Below are 12,100 nucleotides of genomic sequence, written 5' to 3' on the forward strand. Positions count from 1 at the left end.
GTAGGAACACATTAAATTCAAACTATGGAAGCGGTATTGTCCACTAAAACACTGTAGGCACGACGACAACCACACTTTCACATCATAGGGACGCGCACACACAAAAGCAACTGGTCTAACGGCTCTTTTTTAAAACACACTTGTCCGCCCAAAAGAAAGAAATTCCGAGGGTTGATAAAAGTGAACCCCGGAGCCGTCTGCAGGAGGGAAAAATTACTATTTAAGGACCAGATCTTCAAGGAAGGGCAATCGGCCGGAACATAGCCCCCACCTTGAAATGCTCGCGTTTCAAGAACATGAATATTATAATGAGAAATGTAATGCAACAAAATAGAAAACAACACCAAGATGTATATACAAAATAAACAAGTAAAGAAAATCGAGACACTAAATATGAGAGAAATAATATAAGCACAACATGAGAAAAAAAAAGAAAAAATGAAAATCAAAACACGAAATATGAATAAGAGTATCAAACACAATATGAAAAGTTGATATTTGAATGCAGAGTATATCTATTTGCATCAAACGGTAAACGAGATAGCTTCACAATGGGGCGCCTAAAATCCCCAGCAGCTGTTCTTACGGTGACAGTTCGCACAAGTCCATCAGTCCATCACTACCACTATGGATGTCCTTGACACGACCTAGCCTCCACAGTAGAGGGGGAAGGTGAGGTTCCTTTAATAGCACCAAGTCTCCTTCTTTGAGATTATCACGTCGGGTCCACCACTTTGGCTTCTGCTGTTGTATACAAAGTGACGACACCAGGCTACAACGCGTTTCACTTTGAGCAGGGATGAATAATGGCTAGTGATATCCACTGTAGCTGCACACATAGCACTGACACACTTTTTACTTTCTTCCGTCACCTTGTCAGATATGAGGGGTGGTCCTGCAGCCGTTGGCAACACTGCATCATACAACCAGTTGGAACCGTTGCACCACAATGAAAGACACAATAATTCACTAGGGTTCACACCCCCTGGAGGCACAATCAGCAGGGTTTAGCAAGCCGTCTACAAAACACCATTCCGCTGCACGAGCTGTTTCTTGTATTTCCGCGACACGATTCGCCACAAATGTTTTCCATTTGTCAGGGGAAGAAGTAATCCATGCTAACACAACCTGTGAATCGGTAAATGCTTTTACCTCTTGCACCTCAAACACAAGGGCGTTTGAGATTGCGTTGAGCAACTTCGCCAGCAATAATGCAGCGCACAACTCCAATCGAGGGAGAGAAACAGTTTTAATTGGAGCCACTTTTGTTCTTGCAGCAATTAGCTGCACACTGACCGTTCCGTTTGAAAGCTCGGCCCGCAAATACGCCACTGCAGCATAAGCCCGCTCGCTGGCATCTGAAAAGCCAATTACTTGACATTTTTTAGCGTTGGGAGGTATGATGCACCGCTCAACCTTTGCTTCCTCTAATAGGGACAGTTCCTTGCAATATTCTTTCCACTCCGCGCACATTGAACTAGGGACGTTTTCATCCCATCCCAAGTTTTCCTTCCACAACGACTGCAGAAGCACCTTCGCCTTGATGGTTACCGGTGAAAGGAAACCAAGTGGATCGAAGATTTTGGCTATCTCAGATAGTATCATGCGCTTGGTCCACACGTCGCGCTGCAAGGGGGGAGAAACACTGAATCCAAACTCGTCACTGACTGGTGACCACTGCACCCCGAGGGTCTTGATGGTGTTATCATCGTTGAAGTTGAAAGGCACAGACACTTCGCGCATATGAGATGGTACGGCTTCTAGCACTTCCGGTTCACTGGATGCCCATTTTAGCAACTCGAAACCTGCTTTTTTCAGCAACTGAATTAGCTGTTGTTGGAGCTCGATCGCTTCGCTCACAGTTTCACAACCACCCAGAAAATCGTCCATGAAGAAGTCCCTCACTAGTACACTTGCTGCTAAGAAATAGTTTTCACCTTCGTCTGCTACTATCTGTTGGAGGCACCTAGTAGCTAAAAAACTAGCAGAGGCAGTTCCGTATGTCACCGTTAATAATCGGTAGTCTTCTACAGGAGAGTTCGCGAAATTGCGCCACACAATTCTTTGAAAGTCAACATCTTTTCTGTTTACTATCACTGCCCGATACATTTTGGCAATGTCCGCACACAAGGCCACTTAATGTCCACGAAATCGCACCAAAAGTGGGAAAACGTCGTTTTGTAGCTTCGGGCCCACCATTAGCCGTTCATTGAGAGAAACCCCGGATGTTGTCTTCGCACTGCCATCAAAGACAACTCGTAATTTTGTTGTTGAACTCGTGGGTTTTAAAACTGCGTGGTGGGCAAGGTAACAGCTTTTCTCAGGTGCCACGTTCTTCTCTTCTGGGGGAACAAGCTCCATGTGCCCCAACCTCAGATATTCTTCCATGAACGCACGATATTGTTCCTGAAGCTGAGGTTGTTTTGCTAACTTGCGCTCACATGTAACAATCTTCTGACTGCAATGTCACGTGATTTTCCCAAGGGCGATGCATTCTTCTTGAATGGTAATCTCACTACATAACGGCCATATTCGTCACGGTAGTGAGTATCTGCAAAATGCTTTTCACAGTTCTTTTCTTCTTCGGACAAGTATTTTTTGGGAGTAACTTCTTCTAGCTCCCAAAACTTACGAAGGGTTGTGTCCACTTCACATGATGACGATATGCCGCCACTGTTACGGCTCCACTTGTGGTACCTACGCTACCAGAAAGCACCCAACCAAGAACAGTCTCTAGAGCTACGGGTGTACCCGGTGGTCCAACACGCTTTCCACTGAGCATTAATAATGGAAACACATCTGCTCCAAGAAGCACGTCAATGGGGCCCACTATATTGTAAGTGGGGTCCGCTAGCTTTAACCCTTTCAAATGTGGCCAATGTGAAGCACTGGCACAGGGTTGCTTTGGGAGATCAGATGTTACCTTCGTCACTACAATCGCTCTCGTTTCGAACGTTTCGTTCATCTGACCTAACGGCTGAAACTGCAAGTCCACCATCGCTTTTGCAGATTCTACCCCTGCTCCAGTTATGCCCGAGATCACCACGCTGGATTTTATTTTTTGTAGTCCGAGCTTTTGCACGCACTTTTCGGTTACAAAACTAGTCTCTGACGCACAGTCTAGGAGAGCTCTGAAGGGATATGACACACTGTTTTCTCCCTTTATTTTTACAATCGCTATACACAACAGAACATGCGGCACATTTGCTTCGGAAGCAAAATGTGACGTGACACTAGAATCATGCTCTGGTAACGCATCATCTCGTTCGAAATGTAACATTGTATTGTGCTTTTTGTCACACTTGCGGCAATTTCTGGATGAACAACTGTCCTTCCGACAAGACTTGCGCATACAATTGAAACACAAGTTCTTTTCTTTCACGAGCGCGATACGCTCCGCCACTGAACGTTTGACGAACTCGGAACACCTGTATAGTGGATGGTTTGAATTACATAGTTCGCACAAACTTTGAGTTCGTTGTGCAGTTGTCACATGAGAAGATGCAAGCCTCTTTTCGCGGTTTTTCACTGTGTCACTGCTTGCGGAGTGTCGAATCTTCCCATTGGTCGAGACAGCCAGAGCGCGGGCTCTGTTGTCCAGAAATGCCGCCAGGTTGTCGAAAGATGGCTGTTCACTGGAATTTAACGAAAGTTCCCACTGTCTTCGCGTCTCACTGTCTAGTTTATCGGCGGTGTGATAAACTAAAACCGCGTCCCAGTGCTCCACTGGTTGCTCAAGCACTTTCAGCGATCGAGTACACTCCATCGTTGTATCAATTAATTTACGCAACGCCGTTGCCGATTCTTGTTGGATGGGTGGTTGCGTAATTAAGCGTTTGAGAATTGAGTTCACAATTTCACGTTTATTGTGATACCGCGCGTTCAGAATGTCCCATGCTTCTTTGTAATTACTGTTCGTAATTTGCATCGCCTGAAGGAGTTGGGCTGGCTCCCTCTTGAGGGATGTTTTTAGATATTGCAGTTTTTGAGCACCAGATAATTTATCGTTGCTCTGTACTGAGGCTACGAACAAATCGTGAAAGGAAAGCCACTCCAACAAATTACCTGTAAATGTGGGTAACTGTATTTTTGGCAATTTCACCTCACTACTTTGCTTTGTTTCTGAAAAAGAAACCGAATTGTTTTCCACAACTTGTAAATCCCTTAGCACCACACACATCTTCAGTATTCGATTGTCCATCTCCGCTAGCTCTTCTTCTTCTTTTTGAAACTGCTCATCATTTGAAATGGTTGCAATTTCATCCAGAAGCTTCGAACAATCCTGTTGAAGGTTACTGACCCTTCCCTGGTGAACCGCAATGAAGCTGGTTTCTGTTGCCGATAAAGCAGCAATCGCTTTCTCCTCCCGCGTGATTTTCGATTTGAGAGTCCGTTTTTTGATTGCTAGAGCTTCCATAGTTATTTGTTTGCACGACACAAAATGTTTTAATTGAAATCACTCACACTCTGTCTGTAATGACTGTGTCCTACACTGATCCACGACCGGAGGACCAATAAATATGTACGAACCAAGCAAAGGTATTTTGCTATGCACATATATTAAAATTAGAAGGTTCTATAACTGAATATATATTATTTATTAATAACTGGATCAAACAATAATTATAACTGTAGGAACACATTAAATTCAAACTATGGAAGCGGTATTGTCCACTAAAACACTGTAGGCACGACGACGACCACACTTTCACATCATAGGGACGCACACACACAAAAGCAACTGGTCTAACGGCTCTTTTTTAAAACACACTTGTCCGCCCAAAAGAAAGAAATTCCGAGGGTTGATAAAAGTGAACCCCGGAGCCCTCTGCAGGAGGGAAAAATTACTATTTAAGGACCAGATCTTCAAGGAAGGGTGATCGGCCCGAACACATATATACATATGTTTGTCCTCGCGGTGAAATATCGCATACGCCCGCTTTCTCATTGTTTGGAATTCATTCCCGAAACCAGGGGCGTCATTTCATACTTTGCTTGAGGGCGGCAAGACTACCACCGACATAAGAAGACTTTCACGTTTTGTACTAGTATATTAGTAGACAATCGATTAAAGTATATGCATTCCTCAAACTCTTAGGGGATCAATTGCACCCCCCTGCCCCCTAAATGACGCCCCTGCCCGAAACATGGTGTACTTCGAAAGATGATCTCTTATCTATTCCATAGATGGGTTTGTTCAATGAGGCATTTTTCATAGGAGTAAGATTTCGTCTAATTCTTTTCCTGGTGGTATAGTTCCACGAATATATATATATATATATATATATATATATATATATATATATATATATATATATAGAGAGAGAGAGAGAGAGAGAGAGAGACTCTTGTCAATCTTTGCAAAGTACCAAAGTCAAGCTATAAAATATTATGCACTGAGATTAAGTATATAGTATCATGATGTTCCGAGCTAGAAATGAGTTTATTTGAGTCTGTATTATGATAACCACATTGTGTATTTTACCCAGAGACATAGAAATTGATAGACGTACTCGTATTTTTCTTTTCAGAGAAGTTGAAAATGATAATTCACATTACTCACAATATACTTCACAACTTTAGTATCTTAAAATGAATTTCACTGTGTTAAGACGCTGACGATGCTGATGATGGTTACATCTCGAAAGTTTAAATGTTTGCCTATATAAGAACAATTTACTGCTAAAATAATAGCTCGTGGGTCGCTGGTCTAATGGTTAGTATGCACGCTTGTGGTGATCGGGGAACGGGATTCGATTCTCGGTTGGAAAGCTTTGAAATTTGATGTATTACGGTAATTGGGATTCCATTTTAAACTATAGGTTGGTTCACGTCTTATATAGCCTCGCTGCTGGAATGAACGCTAACCTCCAATCAACTAATTACAATAGTTTAAAAAAATACATATTAATTTCAGTGTTATTTTTTAATGAGTATTAAGATTGATCATATTAAAATGGCACTGGGCCTTGCTTGGCAAGTGGATCGTTACGAGTTTTTAGTTTCACGAGAAACACATAATTATTCCATTTCGGAAACCACTATTTCTATGTACCTGGCAACACTTGCTCTTTTGCCTACTGCGGAAAGCGTGACGACGTCTCGTTGCAATGCTTTGACCAGTGGCAGCGGCTGCATGATGTTCCGTTCCGAGCGCGAAATGTGTTCATTTGTGTCTGTATTATGATAATCATATTGTGTATTTTACCCAGAAATATAGTAACTGATAAACATAGTCTGCCCTTTCAGAGAGGTTATAGACCTAAATGATAACATAATTTCACATTATTTGCAATATACTTGCGGAGTACAGCTGGAAACTAACTTTTTGTAATAGTATGTTAAATAAATAACGATGGTATTCAGTTCCAAGCCTCGCTGGCAAAAATTCTCCTCACCTTCTTCGAATTTTTCACATTCTGAATAAGACTGATTTTCTCTTTCAGTTTCAAGATAAACTGATTAATTGAATCCAAAATAAATAAAAGTAATAAATAAATAAATAAATAAATAAATAAATAAATAAATAAATAAAGTTGCTTTCATGCATTATATTATTTAAGCTTGTTTAAAGAATACTTCTTTATTCTTTTCTAAGTGAAGCTATTAACGTATGTTAATTTATTGTACTAGTTGTATATATAACTTCTAATATACACCAAGAGCATACCCACGGGGGTTCAAAGGGTCCAAAACCCCCTAAACTTCCTAACTCAAGATACATTTGTACACTTTCTCAGTAAAGCTATAATTGTTTAACAGAGAAATGATTGATGTAGCATGAAAATTTGATTTTATACTACATATATAGTCTTCCTCTTATAAAAGGAATCTAGTTCTATCATTTTCCCCCCTGAAAATATAGTTGAAAGTATTTTACAATTAGTTATTGCCTTTTAGGGTGCAGAATAATATCCGTTCAATACTACATAGTGGCTTGCAGTATTGGACCGCCTCCCCCTGCCCAAGCTTGATCCCTCCAAAAAAAAAAATGTGATTGCGCGCCTGGAATACATCTTTGGAACTCTCTTGACCACGGTGAGGTAAACGAAAGCTCAATTTTCCTAAATATATTTCTAGTACCCCACGTGGAGTTGGTCTGTTACATATTTATTAAACTAGTTTAATGCTTACAGCACATAAAGAATGTGCAAGATTATTATTATTATTATTATTATTATTATTATTATTATTATTATTATTATTATTATTATTATTATTAAAAAGTCCGTATGATTCTCTTTGTTACTCTCATTTGGCTAACTGGACGCACTGCATAAGTTTGATCTATGTTTTTTTTTTTGTTCGAGTTTTTAAATATCATTTATACTCATATAAACGCAAAGTAAAAAAGGGGACTATCATATATATTTTTTTTAAATTTCGTTATGAATAGTTTATTGGTACATTGCCTACAACCTGTAATTCTAACTTTGAAAACTGTAAAGACCCATGTTTCCGTTTTAACAGTATAGAGTCTATCATACTGCTTTTTAAGATTAAAATAATGATTTAGATTTCTGTGCTTTCGACTTCTATGGCTATGTTAGTCCGTCACGTATGAGTGATGACGTTTGTCGAAGATCGCACTATCCGAGGGAACGAAAGGAAGAAAGCGACCGGAAGCTGTAAGTTAAGTAAAGTAGCGTCACTCTAAAGACTGCCAGATGACACAGTGGCTCAGTGGTAGAGCGTTCACATTCGGTGCTTGGGGTCCCTAGTTCGATCCCAGCTCGATCCGCGTGGACTTTCTGGTGGACAAACACCGTGTACGTGGGTTTTCTAGGGGTTCTCCCGTTTCCTTCTACCTTCTTCATTCCACCATTTCATTCATTTCTCATAATCACGTTGCCTTTCTCAATATGTCTTTCTCATCGATAGTTTTATAAAATTAAAATAAAATTGATTATTGGATGAATATGAGAATGATATTGATATAAGATGATAATAATATATTATTTCATGAATTATAATTTACATATATATATATATATATATATATATATATATATATAATGGCTATTCAAAAAGTAAGGTAACAATGTATATGAAATGTCTAACGGTTAAGGATCCTTTCTTTAATTGTGATCAGTTTAAAGAAGTCGCATTGTTTGGGAGCCATTATACAACGATAGTGTATATTTTCTATGTATTTCTAAATATTGTTTCTATTTACGTTCGAAAAGTGCTATTTAAAGGGCACAAGCTATCAAGAAGAAGAAGAAGAAGAAAGTATATGAAAAAATAATATAATTTTTGTATTATATTGAGATATTTTCTTATTTTTATTGCTATGACAACTTGTTTATCTGGTTGATATGTTAATGTAGAAATATATGGAACGAAGAACCATATTGTTATAATTGGATGTATATTATTTTAATGTGACAAATAAGGTATATGTGAAAAAAATATATAATCTAAAAGTGCATAACTGTGGTGCAATTCATTTGTGATCTCGTGAACTTTATAAGTATTCAAAATATATTTGAATCAGGGAAGGTAACGAAGAAATAACCTTACACGACAGTACAATATAAGTTTTGAGTGAACGTCAGAGCAGCACAGCACCGCGAAGTCACGGGCCTATCTTTATGAAATGGATTCACAAAATGGTGTGTTATAACATTTAAACTAAATTTATCATTGGAATTTATCATAATGTCGTGCATATCTTTCAATGTTGATAAATGCTCTTTTATGTGTTGGTACAATTTATCTATTTACATTTTTTAATACTATGAATCATGTAACACTATGAACTGGAGTTGCCCATGAAATTCGTGAAAGTTTTCGAAAACAAGAAGAGATTTGTCATGTTGGTCGTCTCGTCTCGAATTGAAAGAGATATTTGTCTCGTTTGTAAGACAAGAAACGGAATGAGGCAACACGTCAGGCCTGTAGCGAGCCCAAAAATGTAGGGGAGACCTGTGGAAGTTAGGGGAGCCCGATCCAACCATATTGTAGTTCATTATCATATTATATAGGGCGACAGAAAAATAGGTATACAGGCCAGCATCGATAAATTATGACATTTTAATGTATTAAGATAATGGATTTATTTGCTTTAATTTGTTTTGAGCTTAAGGTATAAGTGAAAATAGATTAAGAACTGATAAGGAAGAAGCTAAGTCAATACCTGTATCAATAACAATAAGTAAATGATATAAAATGTCATGAACGATCAGTATCGGACTGTATATCTACTTTTGGGCCACTCTGTAGTTCATTTGCAAGCCTATCGTGCAATTTTGAGGGAGGCAATAAAACTTTAGGTGGGCTCGGCCCCTCTAGGTCCCCCGTGGATACAGGCCTACGACACATAGATGTCATGATGTTCAGAAGCTCTGATTGTAGCAAATGATTTCGTCCTACGCTGATTTACCGAGATTACAGACATTATACAGTTCTATAAGTATGAACATTTCTCTTTGGTCATGCAACAAGTAATTTTTTTGTGTGTGTGTAAATTTTACTCTTTTCATACGTGGCTGTCTTGGTATAGAAAAGAAAAGAGTGATGATAACGTGCAAAGTGTTATAATCCTTTTAGCATTCTCGTAATCCGGTTTTAAAAAATGAACTTCGTAGTAATTAAGGTGATCACTGCAGCTGAAAAATTAACTATACAAATTAAAGCGAATGATATATTTCATAGCACCACGAGTAAATATATAAAAATCACATAACCTTGAACTTCTCTCGTATAATCAGAACGGAAACAAAGCACAATTGATTTCAGTCCCAATTCCACCAGAATTAGTCACAATTCCATGTTTTTCAAGTATTTATTTAGAATATCCCTTTACCCCTTTAGGGTAGTTGTTATTACAAACGTGTTATTCAAATTTTGTTACAATCTGTGGAAAACGTAAACAAGAGGTATAAAAGCAATTCAAGGGTATTTCTACACAACATTTTTAAATACATACTAAACGGCGTGACAAACATTTTAACATTTGAAGGCGGTGCTCCAAGTTCCCTTTAAATGTTGCTAGCAAATGAGAGGCCAGCGGTATTGCCACGTTTGTTTTGTACACATCCACGTCTATCCCCTGCCACCTGATCGCGCTGTAGTTTGTCTGCTTAGCATAGCCACACCCCTTTACGATTTGTCAACGTCGCGCCAGAGCTTGCGTTTTATTCGTTTAGCTGAAATGCCAAGATGTTTGTCACAGGCTTTAGCTGACCCTACGCTATCTACACAGCGCATCATTCACATATGAGCACGAATCTCCTTGTCATTCCTCACAACATATGTATACTCATACTCAAAATGATTGTCGCATATCTATACCTGTCTTCTTGTACGAATATAATTTGACAATGATATTGCAGGGTACTTTTAATAGTCATACTATGTGTATAATAGGGAAATGTATATTTGTAGCAAATTTCATAGGAAAAGAATTATAAATACGAAAATTAGAATGAGTAAAACAAAATGTTTCTAAATGGACAAGAAAGTTTTAATTTTGTTTTATTGTTCTTATTTACTGCTCTTTTAACATGAAATTTGCCACATACATGTCTTTGCCGATTATACCATACTAACATTGTAAGAAATTCCGGGCGAATTTGTTATCAAATTATATTTCTACAACAACATATTTATAGACATGCGACAATAATTTTGGACGTGAGTGTACATTAGGGTGGGGCAAAAAAATCAAATTTTCGAGTATCGAGTTCTAATAGGACTCAAAAGTTGCGTATTCGCATGCTAATCAATGAAAAAATAACGAAAAAAACACAATTTGGATCTTCAGTTTGAAAAAAAAGTTTGAAAAAAAATGACAGAAAATACCAAAATTTACCTTTTTGCGGAAAGCGTCAGATTTCGAGTATCGAATTCTAATAAGCTCAAAAGTTGTGTATTTGAGTGCTAATTAATGGGAAAGTAACCAAAATAATCACTGCTAATTAATGGGAAAGTAACCAAAATAATCACACTTTTTATCTTCAGTTCCCGCAAACGACCTGAAATTTAAAAAAATGACAAATAGCACCAAACTTTACCTTTATGCAAGAAATATACAGATTACTTTTTTTTTATTTCTATAGCGTCCAAGCACTTTATTTTAGTTGTGTGAGGCCATGTTTGTTAATAATTCGTTAATGTGAGTTATTTTATACATTTAATTTCATAATAATTTTGCAGTTCTTCGTCCATTTTTTTCCTCTTGAAATAGCCCAGAACTCATCACGAGAAGATGGCTGTAATTCGAGTTCCAACCACACCCTACACAACTCTTCAATCAATTAGGGTTTGCTAAATTATGTCGATTTAGTCAAGGACGTTGTCTTAAATTCAGATTTTTCTAAAATTAAATTTTGGCATTGTGAGTCTTGAGAGCAAAGTAGCTCTATAGCCATCTCTGTTTTCTTGTCCGCACACTTTTCCTGCAGACTTTGTAACAAGCTTGATACATCTTTCAACTTTCTGAGTATGACATGGAAAATTTAAGAAGTCAAATTCACGAGCAGATTTGTCGTGCATAAATGATAAAATAGTTTCTGTTGTCAAGCTTTCGAGCACTGGAGGGGGCGACAGCTTAAATTTTCTCCGATCTATCAGCTCACTTTAGTCCGTGTCATCGAAATTTATTGAAGGTGCCATAAAAGTTCTAACAAAGCAATTCAGACAGGACAGTGTGTTGCAGATGTGGCTATAAGAGATCCTGGATCTCTCAGTTCCTTCTGATGGCTGACATGTGCAAACCGGATCTTACGGTTGTACGTTTCTCAAACAAATCCTACAAACGAACTCAAAGGGCTTGTAAACTACGTTATAAATACATATGCTCATATCTGACTCGATATAGAGAGATATCAGTCAGTGAAATATGGACCTAAACATATTTTGAAGGTAGTTCAAACAATTAGACATTTTCCAAACAACATTAAAAGGATCGTCGATCCTGTGATTGAGAGAAACGCGTTCTTCTGCTACCCAGAGAACATATTGTTGGCTATGACAGTGTATGATAGACAACACATACGAGAGTTGGGTTACAGAAGAGCGCTAGAGGCAAGAAATCAAGATTCGAAGGGGAAATCTGTTAGAACTTTTGTGACAACTTCAATAAATTTTGATGCCA

The 12,100-nt window shown here is 38.2% G+C and overlaps 2 protein-coding genes across 2 annotated transcripts; both read right to left on the minus strand.

Moving 5' to 3' along the window:
• Positions 1-969: 969 nt before the first annotated feature.
• LOC145685111 (uncharacterized) lies at positions 970-2,109 on the minus strand. Its single transcript, XM_081757458.1, has one exon. The coding sequence runs from the start codon at positions 2,107-2,109 to the stop codon at positions 970-972; it is 1,140 nt and encodes a 379-aa protein (XP_081613584.1).
• A 505-nt stretch (positions 2,110-2,614) lies between these two features.
• LOC145685112 (uncharacterized) lies at positions 2,615-4,417 on the minus strand. The gene has a single exon (XM_081757459.1). It carries the CDS (start codon positions 4,415-4,417, stop codon positions 2,615-2,617), a length of 1,803 nt encoding a protein of 600 aa, XP_081613585.1.
• Positions 4,418-12,100: the final 7,683 nt, after the last annotated feature.

The sequence above is a fragment of the Thermobia domestica genome, chromosome 5, assembly GCF_964235325.1.
Source record: "Thermobia domestica chromosome 5, izTheDome1.hap1.1, whole genome shotgun sequence".
Classification (NCBI taxonomy): Eukaryota; Metazoa; Arthropoda; class Insecta; order Zygentoma; family Lepismatidae; genus Thermobia; species Thermobia domestica.